This window comes from Danio rerio, chromosome 17 (genome assembly GCF_049306965.1).
Source record: "Danio rerio strain Tuebingen ecotype United States chromosome 17, GRCz12tu, whole genome shotgun sequence".
NCBI lineage: Eukaryota > Metazoa > Chordata > Actinopteri > Cypriniformes > Danionidae > Danio > Danio rerio.
Genome location: NC_133192.1, coordinates 25,073,027 through 25,095,000, shown reverse-complemented (window position 1 = coordinate 25,095,000; position 21,974 = coordinate 25,073,027). Strand labels below are relative to the sequence as shown.

Genomic DNA, 21,974 nt, shown 5'->3' with positions numbered 1-21,974 from the left:
CAACAGCACTACCTACTGCACCACTGCTTCACCACAAACCTAAACAAATTATTACAATTGCACGTGTTAAAAGCACCACATCCTTCACCAATACACTAAGTCTAAGCCATTTGTTTGACAACACATTCTCTAAATCAGTGGTCCTCAACCACCGGCACCAGTCTGTGGATCAATTGGTACTGGACCGCCCACAAGCAGCAAAATAAGAAACAGACGTCTTTGGAAAGTTTCTTTGCTAAAGGGAAAAGGCCCAGTGAAGGACCCACGGAACTTCCAAGGAATGGATCCGCAAGCCATTTGTCAACAAATTAGTTGAATCTACCATTGCTGTGCAAGAAGATCAACTGACCGAGATCCCAAATGTCAACAGCCTTTAAGAGGCCGTTCGCATATCGCGTAGTTTCTAGAGTTGGCACAAGATCATTGTTTCCAGACACACCCAGTTGAATGAATCCCGCGAGCGCATCGCAGGTCACATGACAAGAACTGACCAATCTGCTTCAGCTTGTATGGAATATACATATTTTGGTAGAGTAAATATCTCACAAACACAGAACACCCAAACGCTGCTGCAGTGCTTTGTATCAGAGTGACATCAACGTTTTGCTGTCGTCTAGCAACCTAGTACAGCCCCCACCTCCGGTCCGCAGTAAAATAGTCAAACGTTGACCAGTCTGTGGTGATAAAGAGGCTCAGGAACATTGCTCTCAATTATTATCATTTCACATTTCCTTTACAAAATACTTTTATTTTTGGTTCACTTCAAACTTGTCTAGCCTACACAGAAACTAGTATATATACACTTTAAGGAAAATACAGAACATTTTTAGGAATCTAAGTAACTTAAGAAAACAAATCAAGTCACAGATGCCATTAAATGCTAGTAATTTTGTAAGAGAGTTATAACAAAAAGGTCAATACTCTACATCTTACGACACCAAATCAAAGGTCACACAATAGAATCTTTTATGCAGATTCACATGTATGAAAGACCAGTTACACAACATAACCATTCAGACATATTATCCTTCAGAGATTCAATTTCTCTACTTTCCCACTAGCTTGTTTTTTTTCTTCATTTTAGCAGGTTATGGGAAAGTAAATGTTTCTTTAGAGAAGCAAAGCAAACTATCGACTTTAATCTCCAACTGAGCTCTGCAAGAGTGTGCGGATTTTTCCATTAGGAAACGTCTTGAGTGTTCGTCTCTGTGACTCAGAGATGAAATAAACCATTTCACTCTACCATGAGGAAAATCAAGTCAATCACAGACCTCAAAAGCATTAATTCATCAGCGCTTCTAAGACTAAGACCAACACCAATTTAATGCTGTCCGTGCTACCCTGGCCTACATATTCAGCCCACATCCTCCTCACAGACGTGTAGCTTTACATAGCGCTAAGCCTGAATCTGCCACAGACACTATTTTTGTTGTGTTTATTTTCATTTATGCATTAGCTAGACGCCTGCATTCAATGCTACTTATAGTATAGTTTTACATTGTGCCTGCTTGTCAATCCAGTGCTAGTGTCAAGCTAGCACTAGTGTTGTTTTTTGATTTACATGATGTAAATGTTTTATGATATAAACATTAGTACTATATTATATATGGGTTATATTATATTTTGTCATCTTTTACTCACACTTTTGTTGCTCCAAAAAATGCTTTCTTTCCATGGTATAAAATAAAGAATTAATTTTAAAGAAAGTCAGTCTGTCCAGACAATGAAAGCCAATGAAGTGAAAAAAATGTACTCAGTTGAAGGCAAATTATTATTTAACAAAGCAAGGAATTTTTTTCAAAGTTTCACAGTATTATATTATTTCTTCTGGAGAAAGAAATCTTATTTCTTTTAGTTTGGCTGGAATTGATACAGCTTTAAAATCTTTTTTAAGGTCAATATTTTTAGCCCCCTTAAAAATACTTTTTAATTGGCTACTGAACAAACGACTGTTGTTCAATCATCGCCCTAATTGAGTTAATTAGGCCTTTAAATGTCAGCTGAATTCAACACTGTAAAACCCAAAAAGGTAAAGTTACTTGAACCATTTGAGCAAATAGATTGCAACAAACTATTCAAGTTCAAAAACTAATCCTGAGTACTGTGAACTTACTCCAGTTGACTAAACGAAGCAATTTGAGCACGGTAAAACCCAATAAATGAAAAGAACTCAAACCAACTGAGTACTGTAAAACTTAATAAGTTAAGGCAACTCAAACCGTTTGAAAAAACCGATTGCTACAAACCATGAGTAAAAACTAATCTATATGAGTACTGTGAAGTTGTGAACTTACTCAATTTAAGCTGAAGTAATGTATTTAAATAATTAACTTTTAGTCAATTTTGAGTTAACTACACTCATTTCACTTGATAAAGTTGACTGTTGGGCTTTACAGTGTAGATTTTATCTCCACATTTCTCACCCCCTCCATTATTCTATTGTTATTTTTTCTAACAGTGTTAGACCTTATGTATTAATAGCACTTCATTTACTGCCTCTTCATAAAGGACTTGATTAATGCCTTCCTCATTTTGTAAGTCACTTCAGACAAAAGTGTCAGCCAAATTAATGTGTCACTTTTTTATTTTATTTTGAGTGTCAGCTGACGTCAAAAAACCATCTCAATGCAAATGTGCTGTTAAACCATTTAAATATTAACTTCAAACTTTGTAAAATAAATGATAAAATAATAAATTACAAAAACGTTTATTTAGTAGCAACGTGCGTATCATGCATACCTAACTTTTGACATTTCCTCTAAGGAAAAGTTTCATTTATTGGTTGTTTTCAATCACATGTTGCTGGTGTTGTGCAAAATTCAGATTCAAACAGAGGAAAGTCTGTATCTATATAGCGATTTATACCATATTTCAATGAAGATATAAATAGAAATTAACCACATATGTTGGGCATGATCCTTATATCATCAAGAGGGCCGAGCTTTCTACTGAACTAAAATATATAATTATATTGTTGCTGTGGTACAACAAAACAGTAGTAATAAACAAATTATTCAATAGGCTTCAGTTTTCTACACTATAGATATACACCATCACAAATGCACCACAGTTTATACTAACGTTATTTATTACCGTTTATCAGTTTACAGTATACAGTATATTCTGTAGCATTCATTAACAAATGGGTTGTACACATTATACACTTCATTACTATAATAGTTTTTCCCCATGTGGATATCTTTCAGACATCACGAAATAACAGATGAAAGCATACAAAGCATGGACGCATAATCTACATTAATATTTTTTTATTTTTCTAAGGGGGAATGAACTTATAATCACCAAACATTCACCGTTGCTGACGTTAATGTTACGGGTGTTTATTCTGCCGAAAAGCCAGTATAGACAAGGATTATTGCAAAACAAGAAGGAGATTTCACTACAGCCATTAGTTAGCAGGGAACGTTATTTATAATGTCTTGTATTTTGCATAAGTGTGATGGTGCTTGTATCTGATTTTTATAAAATACATTAACATATTTATACACACACACCACATCTTTACTGGTGCTGTCAAATGAATAATCGCTAGCACAAGTTTGTACACACTGATGTGTTGAATAAATATTCAATACATGCTGCATTTTCTTGTTTTTCAGCCAGTTTCCGGAATTTCCCCCCCTATTAATCGCCCAGCCCTATAAAACTTTTGGAAGTCCATAAAAGCTGTTCAGCATTTCTTAATTCGGCTGATTTAAACAACATAAAACAGAAAAAATTTGATGTTCTGATAGCAATTACTATTTAGAGGAATCACTTTCTGCCCTCTATCTGAATTTCGAATGAAGTCATGAGAAAACAACCTAAAGTGAAGTTGACTTTCTAGCAGAAGTCAGCTGAAGGTCTTGATTTTTCCCACAGCTGGTCCTTCTTGTATGAATAAGAAGTAGGAGCAGCTGTTACTCTAATCATCATTTTTTCCGATTCAACCTTGAAGTGAACAACTTAACTACTGTTATTTAAAAACATGTACTCCTCCTTTACTGACCTCAACAATAACCAATCCCAACTCTTTTAACATATTGGACTCTAGTACGGACTCCCAGCCTTACCAGTTTTAAAATTGCATGTTTTTAATAATGAATCTCATTAGCATTAATATTTGCAAAACCATCCTGAGCAGGAATTATTTGACCTCTAAATAGCCGTCTTTTTTGTCCCATAAAGCCCAACTCCACCCTGCATGTATGTGTAATGAGTCAACCGCAAAGAAATACTTCCTTGAATTTACATGATGTGCTACTGTGCACTTTTCCAAATTTCACTTCATTCTATTACTTCATAGCTTATTTTTTATTTGGCTTGCAGTACAACAGATTTCTTTTAACGAATAATTAAAGATAAAGCAGGTCACAGTGAGTACTGTAATCCCTGGACAGTTTTGTAAACATTTGCATTGGCTTACAGTGCTCACTTTGAATTTTTTGCCCACAGCACAACAAACAACTGAGCAGAAACACACACACACACACACACACACACACACACACACACACACACACACACACACACACACACACACACACACACACACACACACACACACACACACACACACACACTAGGGCTGTACAATATATCGTTTCAGCATTGATCGCAATGTGTGCATTAGCAATAGTCACATTGCAACATCAATATAATGATGAAGATGATAGAAAAAGGATAAAATGAGAAAGGTATGATGAAATTTTAATTAATGGCTATTTTCAATACAATGTTTTTTTTGTTGTTTTTGCGTCTCTGTTACAAAATGTAAAGGTACCAATGGAATCCAACATGTAATTTGTCAAAAATGACAAAAGGATAAAATATGTCTTATGTAAAAAGTAGAGATCAGTAAAAGAAGAAATAAGTTTAAGTAATATACGAATGATGTATGTGGTAATGGGGTGGGAAAATAATAAGCTTGTGCTTATAGTCCCACTCCATTTTTGACCATGTTGAAATGTATTTTTTGTTAATGATATTTTATGTATGATATTTCTGTTCAAAAATAAATGAATCAAATCGAATAAAATCAAATCTGCAATGTGGAGTAGGGATTATTATAGTTGATCAGTAATGAAGAACATACAGTGTTTATATTTTACATTACATTTGATTATTCAATAATAAGGAGAGGACAAAATAGTGATATGCATGAGGTTCTTCTTGTAATGGTGGATCAAACATATATCAATGTTGCAATTCTATGAAATATATGTGCTTTTAATTAAAAAAAATACATCTTATAATTTTTTTATTTATTTTCCCTCTTCATTTACAAATATTATATATTGTGCATGGTTTACTCATGATATCGCTGATATAGTAATCTGCCATTATGGGGGACATAATATCATGATAATATCGTATAGTAATACTGTACCTGAATAACTGACTACTTATTTAACTTTTATCTTTGTTCTATCTTATTTATTCCTGGAATTTCTTTGATTCACCCCTCTACAAGATTATTACAATCAAAGCTAATGATTTTTTTCCAAAAAGAGCTATTCAAGTCATCTGCCAAAACTGTATTCATATCGCAGTATATTGTAAATCACAGCAAAATAAAATATTGCAATGTCAGATTTTTCCAATATCGTGCAGCCCTAACACACACAGACACACACGCACGCACGCACACACGCATGCATTTTTACAATTCAAATTAAAAGAACATACATACTTTTGTGCCATATGCAGGGATACTTAAGGCCCAATTAAACCGTTTGGACCACTAGAATTTTCAGTGAATCAGTCGAGCAATAAATTTACTCCAATTTCGCTTCAATTAAAGATGTTTACTAAATTCTCATGCAGTGTAACAGTCAACTCCGATCAAAAAACTGTGTTTCTCTCTTTCTTCGTTTCACTTTCCTATGTTTGTATTTATACATTAAAACAGTCCAATAAAACTCCAATAAAAAAGGATGAGGGGTAAAATCAGCGATTGTGCACAACTAAACATATCACAATATACAAATACATGTGTATTTGAGCACTATTAATAGATTATATTAAATCAAGTTATGGCTCCTAACCATTCATTACACAAATTCCACACATGCTACAATTACATTTTTAGACTGAAATGCTTTTATTTTATTTTTATTTTTAAATCATTCAAATGTATTTCTATTAAATTGCAAATATGGAAGAAAACCTTTTATTTAATTTAATTTATTATTTATTTTAATTATTAATTATTATTCATTCTGCTGTGGCTACCCCCAAAAAAACTAGGACGAAGCTGAAGAAAAGTCTTACTATTAATAAAAAGTGACCAGCACAATAACATAGTCTATTAAATCAAGTTAAATCAAACTTATTTTGAAAGGGAAGCCATGAGGTTGAGATTCTATTCGAACATGCTACAATTTTTACATCATTTTATATGATAAAAATAAAACGGTAAAATGCTGCTGAAGTTACAGTTGTGAGATATTGATATTTTAACAATAAATTGATAACTTTTTACTGCATGTGTTTTAGTGCTTTTAGGTCAGTTTTAACAATTATGTGTCTTTTATTCAATGCATTTACTACAGTGAAATAGGAAGGAACAATACTAGTACAGCAATGATTAATCAGTTCAACATTTACTAATGCAATTTAAAATCCAAAGTTGTGCTTGTTAAAGGTCCCATTAAACTAAAATAAAGATTTTTAGACGTTACTATTAGTATTGTTCGTTTTTAGAATATGTATAACCTAGTGTGCTCCAAAACAGTGACAAAATTCGTGTTTAGAAAATGTAACACTGCATGTAAAGCTTGTAGTTTGTCACTTCCGCCTAAAAGGATCAACAGTTTTATTCACGTCAACCCATACAGTTTCTCATCTAATCATAACAAATCAAATGGTCTCTAGTATCTGACATGCCCCGCCCCCTTCAAGGGGCTTCTCATTTGCTTTTTTTTTGATGCACTTGAGCTCAACCACTCTCAGAGCAGTGATAAAACAAAACGCTATTGACTTCTTTTTAGAGAGGGGAGGAGCTACTCCATGTCCCACCCTCTTTTCATGTTTTGGTTGAGATTACGTCAAACGTTAAATAGAAAATGCACATTTCAAAGCACTACACTGGACCTTTAACAATAGTTCGTTCATGCATTGTCAGTCAAACTAACAATAAAGGACTTTATTTTTTTTTAACAAAGAAGAACAAATACTGTTATAAATCTATTGTTCATTATTTGTTCATGCTAGTAAATAGATTAACTAACATTAACTATTGTAAAGAGTCACCATTCATTCAAACTATTCATTTAATATGGCTGATTTAATTACAAATGAAGTGAATCCTTCATGAATGGATTGGTTTACAAAAAGATCTTAGGGTCAGATTTCAGTAACGAAACTGCAGTTTTGCTCTGGCTTTCTTTGGAATTATTTTTCATGGGTGAAACAGGAAAAACAAGCCATGCAGTGTCTAAAATTACTCATTAACCTTTTGTTTAATAAAATATATTTGAAAAAATGACGCTCGTGCTGGTGTTTGATATTACTGAAGTAGATCACATATTATAAATAAACATAAAAACCCAGGTGGGAAAGTTTTCTTTTTTTGCTTTCATAATTTTAGGGGATTTCTGACTGCAGAGGTTTGGTCACACAGTGATTGCATTTGGATTGTCAATTGTTTGTCTTTATCCACAGTAAGTGGAATACTTAATAATGTCAGCTTACATGTCATTAAAATATCAATTATGATATTATCGTGCATTAGGTGACTTCTATAATTGAAACTGCCAGTCATTCACACTGACTTCATTTTAAATGCAGTTTATTATTCACAGACACTAGTCTATATCACAGGTCATGCTTTATTCATTGCCAAATTACATAACATTCCACACTATACTGAATTCCAAGATTCTGCCCACATTTACTGCAATGTGGAAAAACAATGCAAAGTATTGAAGGCATTTGGACTGATATATATATATATATATATATATATATATATATATATATATATATATATATATATATATATATATATATATATATATATATATATATATATATATTTATTTATTTATTTATTTTTTTATTTTTTTTAAGTACCAAACAATCTGAAAAATTCTCTATAAAAAAAATAAAATTCTGAAATATTGTCTAAAGTTGTTTTTGCCCCAATTTACTCAGCTTGTGCTACATCTTTAGCCTGCACGGTTTGTTGATAAGATCAATCTCTGATATTTTAACCTCCTTAATATGCATTGAGTACAGTAATCATGTATTTTTATGCATGCGATGTAGTGAAGTGTGTAATCACTGCATTAACTGGTTGAAAACACGCAGGAATACTCTCGAGTCTTGCACTTAAAACCACATCAAAACACCACCTGCCAAGGAAATGCACGAATAGAAGCTTGCTTAACATTTTATACGAAACAAATCTGCACAGTGTTACATGTTGCAGATTGTTTGCATAGCATTAGAAGAGCATGTACTAGATTTAAAAAAGGAAACAAACGATTACAAGACAGCGGTAACAGGGATGAAAAGAACTCTAACTTTATGTATCTTTGTGAACTCTGAAAACAAGAGGGACCTACAAATATTTTCCATGATATAGTGACTACTAATTGGCCCACCCATAAAGAAAAAGGCCCATGATGAATGTTGTTATTAACCTCCCTGGGATATTGATGACAAAAATACAGACCTCCTCCTATAATTAGACTGTATGATATTTCACATTAAGTAGGACAGATTGTATGAACAGGGAAAAAAAACAGGGACAAGAGAACGTGTGTATCTGTAACAACGTTTCCATCCACCTATTTTTATGCACATTTTGGATATGTGCATAAATAAAAATAAAAACGGTTGATGTGCATAGATTTTGAAAATGTGCATAAAAAGTGTATGCACATAACTGAGTAGGATAAACTTTTTATTTGATAAGGAAAGATGCGCATACACTATATAGAATAGTGCTGGGCGATTAATTGATAGGTAATCAAAATCGACATTTAGAACCTATAATCGATCTAATTTTTTCAGGTCATAGATAGTAGACTAATTTTTTAAAATAATCATAGATAGCAGATAGAAGGGAAGAGAAGAGAAGGGTGGGATAAACCTTTCTGTAAAGCAAACAAAATAAAAATGGTTAAATCAACTACTAATACACACTAATACACACTTAAACAAATACACACTGTTTAATTTGTTAAACAGAATACTGTGCTTCTATGTCATGATTCGCCCCAACAAACATTCCAAAAAGCTTGAAATAGCAGATAACACACCTGTTCATAGCATGAATGACTGTCAAGTGGCTACTCATTCAAAAGTTTAATTTCCAATTCAGGTCACCAAGAAGCCATTTACATGACATTTTCAGCCAAAAACAGGAAACTAAATTTGCTTTGCCTGTTCATTTACACGAGAATTGTGTTTTTGTGACGTGTTTTGTGATGTTTTGTCATTATCGTGAATGTAACACCCAAAAACTAGTCTTTGAAAATGATGACAACATGCTAGTGTTGTCAAAGTATCGAGTTTGGTAGCAATCGGTACTAAAATGTTAAAAACATACATATTTGCTTCTATTATTTGAGAGTTGTTGAGCATGACCTTAAACACAGCTGATTGATTGATTGTGCTTACATAATCAACAGAAATGAATGTGACTGGCCGTGAAGATCATCAGTTCCAAGTTCTTCAACGAAGTTCACTGAGTGCAAACACTGATACACTGACACTGGAGCATTTTAATGCAGTGTCGATCAGCTGGTCTTTCTATGAGCTGACATATAAGCGATTTGCTGATGGATCGACTGATCTTCGTGGCTTTGAAACGCTCCAGTTTCTGTGTATCTTTGCACTTGGTGACAGCTGTGAATTGATGATCTTCAAAGCAAATCACAGTCAATTCTGTTGAATACAATGGCCAATCAGCTGTGTTTAAGTATGCGCTTAAATGTAAGCGAGAAATAGCCATTTTAAAAACTTGATACTGAAATTCCAGTATCGTGACAACACTACAACATGCACAGTATGTGTTTGGGATTGTGTAGATTAATTAGAAGCGTAAACAAAGATGCACAACAACGGCCGAGTATGTGGTAGTGTTGTCGCTCAAGTGTTTCCTAACGCCTCATCAGCAAATAGCCGATTTACTTCACATTACAACCAAAAGTACAGGCACACCTTGCACATAGACATTGGTGCTGGGCCCCTGACAGCATGACATCACTTTCCTGGAGATACTGTTTACTAACAAGATGACAGTGCCAAATGATGGCCTGGTATACCACATTCAGCATTTCTGGTTGTTTTCATAGACGTGTGTAAAACTCAAGTCATTTAAAAAAAATGTTATTGTGTAGACATGAAACTTTTTAAAAACACAAGAACTGCATCTTAAATCACATACTTCCATACTATATATAGTACGCTAAAAACAGTATGTGAGTCAGTATGTCCAAATTCATAGAATTCCAAAAACAGAATTATGCTTACAGCAATATTCTGAAGTGTGCCTCTCATAAAAACACTACACCATCCCATAATGCCATGTGAGAGAATTCAAGGATAATGACAAATGGTGGATGTAGTACGTCCGAGTTCCATTCAAACTAGTCACATTCATACTAAATAGAAAATAGTTTGTTTTTTTTAACGATCATGTAGTAAATTCTATTTTAAATGTAGTACCTACTCAAGTAATTGCCGATTTTAAATGCAGCCGAAGTAAAAACCTTTTTGGTTATTGGCTACATTGTTGTGTAAATGTAGCCTAATATACACATTACAACCGGCACCCACCATCCCAAAATAGCCTTCCCATGCCTTCCAGCAGCAGTATTTCTACAAATTAACACCATTTCTTGACACAATAAAGACAGTGCACATAAAGGCTGGTTTTGCATCGAGTGATCGGCCTTGCGCCTAGTCATGCATTTATACTTCTGCATGCTGTTTGTGTTGCTCTGCAATAACATTTCCGAAACACTAAATGGCAGTAGGTTTTTATGTTCCTCTGTGTCAAGTTTCTTTGCGGGTATTTTGTTTTTTCTGAATGCTATATTAATGTACAAGTAACTAAAACTCGCTTATTCAGAGGTGGGCACTGGCAGATGTGCAGCAATTTTAATCATAAGGTAAACACAAAACAAAAGTTTCCATCAGGGTCCCCTTTACGGGACTCGACACTTGTGAGCACTTGCTCCAAAGGGTCGCATGGCTCTCAGTCCCACCCACCCAGTTCACCGACCAATCACTGAGCTTACGATACGCGTTTTTGCAACATGTAGTTACATTTTTTGAGTGGACATGTCAGCCACGGCAAGGGCTATGCGTGAAGGCTGTGCTCGAGCCTTTAGAAATAATGGAACTAAACTCATCTTGACAGAAAGAAAGGCATAAAACAGGATGGGCTAGAGTGCCCATTCCAAATGAAAGTTGTGCATGTAAATTGAAATAGATAAGGGTTCAAGTAATCACCATATTGGAAAAGATAACGTCATATGTAGGGCCAGATGGAATCTGCAGACGTTTTTGCTATATCTGCCGACAATTTTGGTAAAAGTCTGCCGATTTTTGTGGAATTATTTTGGAAGTATCATAACTAAAACCTTAATATATGAAACAAAAAATAATATCTTTTTAACTTTTATTTAATGTTTAGAATGCAAATCCAATTAGATTTACTTTTTTTTGGTAAATAAAGCAAGGTTTGTCATGTAATATATCTAATAAAAATATTACTGTACAAACTGCATTGTGCATAAATCAGATGAACATTTTTACATTAGTCAATAATATTACTGAAATTAATTAAAAAAAACTAAATAAATATAGATTTACACACATTTACTCAAGTAAATAAACAGAATTAATGATGGCCTAAAAATCTGCGGAAATCTGCGGGATTCTGCACATGCAGAATCCGGATGGACCTAGTCATATGTAAACACTTCACTAAATCTTTTAATCAGAATGATTAAAATGATTAATCAGAATAACAAATGAAAAATGTTGATTGTGCAAGCGTGGCTATTGAAAGAAAAGGGTGGAGAGTAAAATCACTCTCACAATGACTGCACATCCTCATTGCAAAACCAGATAAATCACGAGATATAATCTTTCATAACATCTGACTTAAATCACAAATATTTAGGATAACATAGATACGTAGAGTAACGCATCTCACCAGACAGCTGTGATTTATGTCTTCCTTTTGCTTATATGTGAAGCACACCCATATGAATGTCCTGTAATGTTTCCTGCTCTCACTTTCAGTAATTAGAAACACATTTTTCTCACCGTGATTCCCATGATATGGCCCAGTTTCAGGTTATTCCCGAGAAGAAAAAAGTGGTTTAGGGACTCTTCTGCTTTTTGTAAATCTGTAAACACTGGATCTCAAACTACCGAGCTGAAAACGTAGAAAACATCTGACTCCAGATTTTAAACTTTAAACCCTCAAACAGAACAAGCAATTGTGACTGTTATTTTTCTTTCTCTGAACAATGCCATGTATTTTAACAGCCGTTTGCTGATCAATATTCTCCTCCAGATATTCCCCACATAAAGCAGCCAGAGAGACAAAGGACAAAGTCCAGTATGAACTGTGAAGACAAAGCAGTAGCTTTACAGCACTAGTAGTGAACACATGTTAATCAGTGATTGAGAAATATCCGAAGAGTTTCATGTGACACAACCAGGTGTTACTCATCTGTTTCTGCCACGATTCAGAGTGCAAAGAACTCCCAGGAATTACAAATATTTTTTCCTGCTGCTCTCAACAGACTTGAATACTTAAAGGGATGCTTTGTTTTCATTTACTCACTGTAATGTTGGTGCTATTGCATTTGAATTTCCTATTTCCTTAAAAAAAAGGTTTGGTTTAGAACAATGCTTGAGAAACGTTTGGGTCGAAAAACACTCACAAGATCTCAATGTGATTCTTGGAACATTCAAAGCAGTCTATTTTGTTAATTAAAATAGTATTTACTAATGCTTATTCTAATGTTAAGTTTCTTAACCCTCATGTAGGGCTTTTCAATTGGCGGCTCTAGGCAATTTGTTCCAGCCCTCCAAATAGTGTGACCAAGAAATCAAAAATAAATTTAGTCCAGTTGAAAAACGGTCGTTATAGTTATTAAGTGACGTGCGTCTGTTCAATACAGCACAAGCTGCAGTTGAAGGCTGCGCAGAGAGTGAGTCACCTGACATTAAACGAGAGGTGCGAGCAGCTGGAAACATTTGGATATGTTTGTAGAAAAGGCTTTTTGTACAATTCATTGATATCATTAATAGGGATGCAATGATTACCCAATTCCACTAATAACCCCGCTTTTATTCATTGAAGGCTTCGCATTTCTGTTGCACGGAAAAAAATGCTGCAACTAAACAAAGTTACGCACGATGTGTGCCGATACGCACGCGCATTGGATTAACTATAGCAGCAAGCCGTTTTCAAAATTTTTCATTTATTTTTAAGTCCAAAGAAAGAAATGGACTATTGTTTGTTTTTTTATTAATATTTTGTGCTGTATTTGGTTACTGAGCAGCATTAAACATTACTTTAAAACAAAGCAGTTTTCTTGTTATTTTCTGTACTAGTAGAGTTTTAAATTTAATATACACATTATAATGGTGATAACTGTGAAACCATGATTATTCTTCAGACTAAAATCGTACAACCAAAATCTATAATCGTTGCATCCCTAATTAAGCAGTTTAAAACATAACCTAAGAATGTGTCTGAATGTAGAGGAAGCCTACTTAAGAAATACACTGATTGTGCGTTGAAATACAACATTTGGATATGCTTGTTAAAAAAAGCCACATTGTACAATGCATTGATGTTATGTAGTTTCTAATACAACATATTAACATATTAAATGTAGAAAAAGTCAATGTGGATGTCTTTATGAGCACAAATACAGCATATGGGCTCTTATGCTGTTGTGTCATCAATTATATTGCAAGTCTTATCTCTCCGGCCCCTCGATTAGCATGCTTTTCATGAACTGGTCCCCATGACAAACTAATTGAATAGCCCTGCCCTAATGTATCGTCAGGAAGCAAGGGAATTAATTGTGTTTTGCCTGTACAAGTCTGTTTAATTGCATTTTATGAATCACAAGGTTTCGCTTAAAATGCTTTCATGTAGGGCTACACGATATTGGAAAAATCTGACAGCACTTCCTGATAAAACAATAACAATAAGTATTAGGGAATAAAGATTTTAATGTTTTGCATCTAGTCTATATTTATCAGAAACACATTTTTTTAGAATGATCTTTATAAAATGTGCCTCAGATTTGTAAAATGATCATCTAGTTTAAGTACATGCGACCCCCAAAATAATAATGCGACTCGCAACCCTCACATTTCTCTGAGGTGGTTATAAATGTACAAATGATGCTCACGCAACAATATAGGCCCATATAAACACGAGTATACTGAAAACACAAAAAAAGTTTAATAACCATAGTCTATAATTTATATAGTCATTTATTAATTTGTTTAATTTTATATTAACCTCACCTAATGAGACTGATGACAATGTTTTCAGCACAAGTCTATTCTTGGTTTAATTTTGGAGACCGCCACTCAGTGATCATTCTCAATATTCAGTTGTGGCCTGTATTCATTTTTAATCTATTTGACTTATATAAAGGGGTCAGAAAGTTTAACCTGCTGCTGTAAAGACAGTCTGCTTCAGCTGACGCTATTGCTGTGTTGTTAATCTAACGTAAACACACAAGGCTGATGGCTTTTTATTTGCATGTTGTTGCTTTTTTTATGAAACTATTAACTACTATTTTGTTATCTTCTGTGGGTTATGGATAAAACATGGTAATTCTAACAGTTTAATAAAATTTATTTGACTTTTGGAAATCACCAAACGACACTCACTTTGGGAACCACTAATATAGTTGACTTTTTTGTCAAGTTCTGAAAATGTACTGTCTGGTTTCGGTTAATATAAAAAGATATCACAATTATCTGTATTTATAATTCCTACATTTTTTTTTTGCAATAATGTTTTAGTAAACACAAAATGCGAGTAACAAAAGCAGCTCGAGTTTGCTGAATGTGTACGCTGGCAAACAGAAATCGAATTAGGATGTAACCATGGCAACAGCTTCTAGATGGCTCTCTGGCAGAGGAAACCTATGATTTATTTTGTTAATACTTAGGAAAATACAACGAAAGACATAACGGTTTCGGATAACCGTCTTGTAGACGGGTGACGTTTGCTAACTTTGCTCAAGTCGCCATACTAAAGGAGACGAAAATAACCGACTGACTGCGTGCCCTAAATTCCACACAGAAATCAACGTTTATAAAAGCGTCTGCTTGAAAATGAGTAAATATTTCAAATAATGAATTTTACATTCGTTTAAACGATGTCTTTAATCGCTCTGGGTGGTATATTTTACAAGGACTTTAAATGGGGAAATGTTAGATCGCACTAAGTTGCATAAACAACAACCACAGTGAGCAACATGTGGGCCAAGGCAGCCTAACAATTTTATCACTTTTTTTTCACACCACTCTCGTCAGCGTGTGACAGCTCTGAGTGTAATAAACTGTAAACGCTTTCGTGAACGGACTCGTCTGGCGAAAACAAACGCTACTTTAACACGATCATCGAGCTCACGCAGAATTTTTTCCATAAATGCTTGCTACTAATACGTGGCAAATTCCCTCTTGGTGTCTCGTGTAAAGCATCTTTTTACCTTCGAAACGGTAGAACTAGTCATGATGATTAGGCAAGCGATTAAAGAGAGATTACCTCGCCAAAGGATCACTCGACCCTAGAGGAAAGCACATTCCCCCAGTCCACAGTGGGCGGTTATAATACCTAACGTACGGAGGACGTCAAAATACAAGAAACGTGTTCTTGAGAGGCCCTGGTGAAGTGGAGATCAACAGCTCCCTTTAGTCGAACTCACCGTGTTGTTGTTGTTTTTCCCCAGAGGGGACTTGTAGCTCGTCCGATCCGACGCGACTCCGATCCAGGCCAAAACAACAAGCCTCTCCGGAATATCCTGCTGTCGCCTGATTATGCCCGTTAGAAGTGGGTAACTGTGTTTTGATGGGGCTGGTGGTTTTAACCGCGTATACGAGACTGACTCCGCGCACGTCAGTGGGCGGATTTTAGACAGCAGTATGTCCTGCGTGAAGAAGGGGAGAGGGAGGGGGGATCCCGTCTTGTCCCACTTTCTGTGACGTGGAACACAGCTTCCCGCCCCTCTTGGAGGTCCAACCAGAATGTACGCTGGATTTACACTGGCGAGTGTAAACTATTTAACTGAATGTATTTTAATAACATTACAACATCGATGCTGTAAAAAGAACCTTATGAAACTGAAAATAGTCGTATTAAGCTTTCACCGGATGTTTATCATTGGCTGGAAAACAACAGCTGTGCATATAGCCCATTCCAAAGCCTTTGCAAACAGTCCTTGTCTATGACAGTTTAAAGCAAGAGCTTACTGTTGCTATAAACATATGCTCAGACTTAAACTCTTAGGTTTTGTGTTGCCCATTATATGTGTGGTACCCTGAACAATGCGATCTATGAAAATAAGTTGTAAACAAACAATAATGTTTTATATAATGCTGCAAAGGCCTATTGTTTTACTTGATAAGACTTCATGAATGCACTCTTACTTCCTAAAGAGACTTCAATGTACATTTAAAGTAGATCTTTATTTTTTGGATTATTTATTGCAATGGTCCCCAAACTTTTCAGCCCGAGACCCCCAAAATAACAATCCCACCCAACAAACACACAACGTTGCCTCAACGTAGCGACCTTCCTACAACGTTGTACCAACATTGTAAAAAGGTTGAGGATTCTACGTTGTTGCTAAAGGTTGTCACAACGATGTCATAAGGTTGCCATTTAAACATCATGAGGGTCGCATGCTTTAGGTTGTGCTTAGGTGGCGTGGACGACCACTGTACAACATTTACTGGTCACAGCTGAATCAGTTTATATTTCAACAAGCCGTCGTCTCATTCATCAACGACCGAGGAGACGTGAGTATTGCTTTATTTCTTCTTGCTAAATAAGATACGTAAATCGTGAATATTCAAACAAACCTACGATTTCGACAACAATCTGTTCCAACATTACACACACACACAAAAGCCGTAATTATTACGAGCGAGTAACATTTCGGCAATCCTTTAACGGACGGCAACAACATTAAAATCATTATGTTAAATCTCTCGATAAAACATTTCCTGATTATTTACCTACGCCTTGTCTTTAGTCAAATGGACAATAATGTTTTTGAAGTTCAGTTTTCTCCATATCCTTCGTGATCAGTTAGTATGATACTTCATCACACGAGCCGAACCACTTTTTACAAAACACACAAAATAACTTTTAAAAACAAAACATCTCTGTGCAGATTGCGTCCCGTTAAAGGAACAGTTCACTCAAAAATGATATGTACTCACGAATTATTTGCCCTGTAAATAAGTGATTCCAAACCTTTAGGTTTCTTTATTCTGTTGAACACTAAAGACTGTAAGCATTTGCTTTCATAGTAGGAAAAGACTATGGAATTAAATAGTTACAGTTTTCCAGCTTTATTTAATATATCTTCTTTATTGTTTAGCAGAAAAAAAGCTAAATAAGTTTGCAACAAATAAAGGATGAGGCTCAAATGGCAGAATTGTCAGTTTTGGGTGAGCTATCCCTATAAGTTAAAGTATATAAATTAATGTTCATATGCCTAATTAATATAGATAGTAATTAAAAGGTCTGCTAGTCTAAATTTCTATTTTGATTGGTCTTTTGATGTTTTATTTAAAACCCACTCTTTTCTTTGCTCAACAGGCTATTTTTACATGGAGGTAATCTTCTATTGATAATTTCTGGATTTTAATTATGCGTAAGTTGCATAAAACTCTATTGTTTAATCACTCACTGTTGTTTTCAAATTACTCATGTAACTTGTCTTTCAGAATGTTTTCAGCTGTTGAATTCACCTCAGATCAGTGTTGCTGTAATTCCTGATCCATGGAAAGAAGAATTGGATGAGGTAAGAAGTATACTACTCTATTTACTATTAAATGTAGTTATGTTACCTAAAACAGCATGTCCATAATGTGGAAAATAGATCATGCTTATGAAAAATTACTTTATTATTTTGTACAGCTGTTATTGAAATGACACTAAGTTTAACATTCAATTTACAGCGAGCAACGCCACAACTACAGGGCCTGTTCTTTCTCTTCTCATAATTTAAGTAAGTATTCGGAGACTAACTCTGACTTCTGTTAACTCAAAACTGTTTTCACTTTATCTCTAAATTTATTTAATTGTATGTAATTTTGGTATATGATATATTATTAAAACATTAAAATAAAGTAGGCTACATAATTACTCTGGAGATTTTATATGTAATGAAATTACAATAAATGTCTGAAACTTCAATAACTTGCTAGTCATAGTCATTTCCTGTGTAGTGCTGTTGTGTCAAGCTCTGATCTGTCCTCTCTTGTTCACTGCCTATTTTGACTTGTGTCTGCTGTGGATCTCTGAAGCTGGATTATCCGTTGAACTTCAGCTGAACCTCGCAAAAACGGAAATGCTTGTAGTTTCTGCCAACCCGACTCTACACCATAACTTTTCAATCCAGATGGATGGGGCAACCATTACTACATCCAAAATGGTGAAAAGCCTTGGAGTAACGATTGATGACCAACTAAACTTCTCTGACCACATTTCTAGAACTGCTCGATCGTGCAGATTTGCACTCTATAACATCAGAAAGATCCGACCCTTCTTATCTGAACATGCAGCTCAACTCCTTGTTCAAGCTCTTGTTCTCTCCAAACTGGATTACTGCAACTCTCTACTAGCTGGGCTTCCAGCTAACTCTATCAAGCCTCTTCAACTGCTCCAGAATGCAGCAGCACGAGTTGTCTTCAATGAACCTAAACGAGCACATGTCACTCCGCTGCTAGTCCGTTTGCACTGGCTGCCAGTTGCTGCTCGCATCAAATTCAAAACTCTGATGTTTGCCTACAAAGTGACTTCTGGCCTAGCACCTTCTTATCTGCACTCACTTCTGCAGATCTATGTGCCCTCCAGAAACTTGCGTTCTGTGAATGAACGTCGCCTCGTGGTTCCATCCCAAAGAGGGAAAAAATCACTTTCGCGAACGCTCACGCTCAATCTGCCCAGTTGGTGGAATGAACTCCCTAACTGCATCAGAACAGCAGAGTCACTCGCTATTTTCAAGAAACGACTAAAAACTCAACTATTTAGTCTCCACTTCACTTCCTAAGCTGCAATTGCCTCTTTGAATATCACACTAATTGTACAAAAAAAAAAAAAAAAAAAAAAAAAAAAAAAAAAAAAAAAAAAAAACTACTAACACTTCCCTTCTTAGACTTTACAGACCTGAAACTTGCCTTTAGTACTTATTCATTGTTGCTCTTAGTTGTGTAAATTGCTTCCTTGTCCTCATTTGTAAGTCGCTTTGGATAAAAGCGTCTGCTAAATGACTAAATGTAAATGTAAATGTAAATGTGAATTTGTTTCTTCCTCTGACTGCTTTCTCCATACCAACAACTACGACTGGTCTTCAGCTGTGCTCCCCGGTCTGCTGTATTCTCCAGTCCAGAGTTTCACTGCCCAGTGTTTGAATTTTAATTTATATATTTATTTATATATTTATTTACATTTTAATGATTTCTTGTTTACTTTTCTTGTTTGTTTACCCTTTAGTTTAATTTATATATATATATATATATATATATATATATATATATATATATATATATATATATATATATATATATATATATATATATATATATATATAATCTAAACTTTATTTTATACTGTTTGCTTATAAGTAGATACTGTATGTGTGCTGTATGTAGGCCTATTAAATGTTGTGAAATATATAATAAAAAGTTTGATTATTAATTTGTGTGGCATTTTTACACTTTAAAGTTTACACATGCAGTTGTTAAATTAAATAGGAAAAATAAATGAACAATATTTCATATTAAGCAATACTGGAAAAGAATTGCTGCTTATCCTGTATTCTAGGCAGTATTGATAAACTGCCACAAAAAATATTAATACAAGTAGTAAGAACGCCGCCTCGCGGTTGCTGAATGTCGCACGACAACGTTGCTACAGCCTTCTCACGTCTTTCTACGTTGTGACAATAGCCCCTTTCACACATACAGACCTTTCCGGAAAATTACCGGCAATTTTCCGAAAAGGTTGTATGTGTGAACAGGTCCTTTTTGAAAATACCGGTAAATTCGTTCTGGCTATTTTCCGGAAAGAGAAGTTGTAACATTACCGGCAATTTGCCGGAATGCTGCGCTGTGTGAACGCAGAAGGAAGATTTCCGGAATAAGCTCGTGCACGTCTAGAACGTGCTGACGTGAGACGTCTGCTTTAGCCAATCACAACAGTCAGACGCATTTACGTCCGCGCGGTTTGTGAGAATAAAAGCCTTTGAATATTTTTCCAGACACATTTAGCTGCTAGAAGTTAGTCAGATCACGTTTATATGTTCTTCTTAATGCCAACTGTGCAAATAGTCATCGATAAGATGCTTATGATAAGCCGTTGTTTGTTTACCTTCAAGCTTTGCGTGTGCCCATGAAACAGCCTGTGAGCGTCAGCACACGCACATATTATGAACATCTCGACATGCGAATATGATCCAGTGAAAGTTGTTTACAATATTGATCATCCACAGAGTTTGTAATTTAGTCAAATGTTTACAAATACAAGCGCAGCCGTTTAAAGCTCATTTGTGGTGAATGATGTCAGAATTTACCGGTATTTTGGAATGGATGTGTGAATGCTCTTTTCCGGAAAAATTCCGTAACGTCCTCGCCTGTGTGAACACCGCTTTTTTGAATATACCGGTAAAGTCGTTCCGGAAATTTTCCGGATATTTACCGGTATCACTGTGTGAAAGGGGCTAATGTAGCGAGCACGTAAGCGGCAACGTTGCCTTTAAAAAAATACAACGTTGTGCGGACATCGCTACAACGTAAATGTGTTTGTTGGGCAGTGACTTGCGACCCATTCCTCGGAGGTGGTTATAAATATACAGATGTTGCGCACACAATAATATAGGCCTATATAAACATGAGCTTATCAACAGCACAAAAAAGTGCAATAACCATAGGCTATAATTGATGTAGTAATTTATTAATTTGTTTATTTTAATATTAACCTCACCTAATGAGACTGATGGGCACAATGTTTTCAGCACATATCTATTCTTGGTTTAATTTTGGAGACCACCACTCGGAGAGCGTCCTCAATGTTCAACTGTGGCCTCTATTCATTTTTTAATCTGTTTGATTGCTATACCGGTGTCAAAGTCACTATTGCTGTGTTGTTACTCTAACATACCAATCATATGAAAAACTATTAGGTCTGATGACTTTTTATTTGCATGTTGTTGCTTTTTATGTAAAAATTAACCACTATTTTTTATCTTCTGTGGGTTATGAGTAAAATATGGTAATTTTAACAGTTTATTAAAATATTTAGACATTTGGAAATCACCAAGCGACCCCCTGTTATTTTCATGCGACCGCTAGGAGGTCCACTTTTGGAACCACTTTTTTACTGTATAGCTGTGGAACCAGTGTGGAACTATTGGAACTAGGGGTCCTGAGAGTGCTACAGCACCCCCTGCCGGCAGCTAGAAAATATAAGGTGATATGCATAGGTAATATGACAAAAAAAAATTTTTCAACACGTTTTCGGTTTTCCATCTTCATTCACTAAATTCTTCAGAATAAAATATATTTTTACACGTCGTCAAATGTGGTTTAAACAAAGAATGTATTTCAGAAGGTAAGCTGGTGTGAGTGATGTGACTATTCTAATATTAAAAATATTCAATAACGAAACTACAAAATCCCGCTCGGCAGAAATTTCCTGATAAAGTGCTCCAACAGCAACCATTTTAGATTAC

General features: G+C 35.1%; 2 protein-coding genes across 7 annotated transcripts in view; one reads left to right on the top strand and one right to left on the bottom strand.

Moving 5' to 3' along the window:
- The window catches only part of sgms1a (sphingomyelin synthase 1a), a 37,145-nt gene extending 20,973 nt beyond the window's left edge, over window positions 1–16,172 (bottom strand). For 2 of the 4 annotated variants that reach the window (XM_073927206.1, XM_073927205.1), the window contains exon 1: window positions 15,939–16,116. The gene's annotated coding sequence lies outside the window, so the exon portion shown is untranslated. 4 annotated transcript variants of the gene reach the window in all.
- A 706-nt stretch (window positions 16,173–16,878) lies between these two features.
- LOC110439032 (uncharacterized) lies at window positions 16,879–19,384 on the top strand. Of its 3 annotated transcripts, XM_073928514.1 has the most exons (6): window positions 16,879–17,031; window positions 17,619–17,688; window positions 17,840–17,894; window positions 17,968–18,044; window positions 18,202–18,251; window positions 18,550–19,384. In XM_073928514.1, the coding sequence occupies exons 4-6, from the start codon at window positions 18,040–18,042 to the stop codon at window positions 19,293–19,295; spliced, it is 801 nt and encodes a 266-aa protein (XP_073784615.1). In that variant the 5' UTR covers window positions 16,879–17,031; window positions 17,619–17,688; window positions 17,840–17,894; window positions 17,968–18,039; the 3' UTR covers window positions 19,296–19,384. The 3 variants fall into 3 exon arrangements, with proteins under 3 accessions (XP_073784615.1, XP_073784616.1, XP_073784614.1); XM_073928515.1 differs by lacking the exon at window positions 17,619–17,688 and having other exon boundaries at window positions 17,979–18,044; XM_073928513.1 differs by lacking the exon at window positions 17,619–17,688.
- Window positions 19,385–21,974: the final 2,590 nt, after the last annotated feature.

What these genes read in the sequence shown, in the direction of transcription:
- LOC110439032 (XM_073928515.1), top strand. An exon ending in TTTCTCTTCTCATAATTTAA is followed by an intron (nt 18,252 to 18,549) that starts GTAAGTATTCGG and finishes GGATCTCTGAAG; the next exon opens with CTGGATTATCCGTTGAACTT.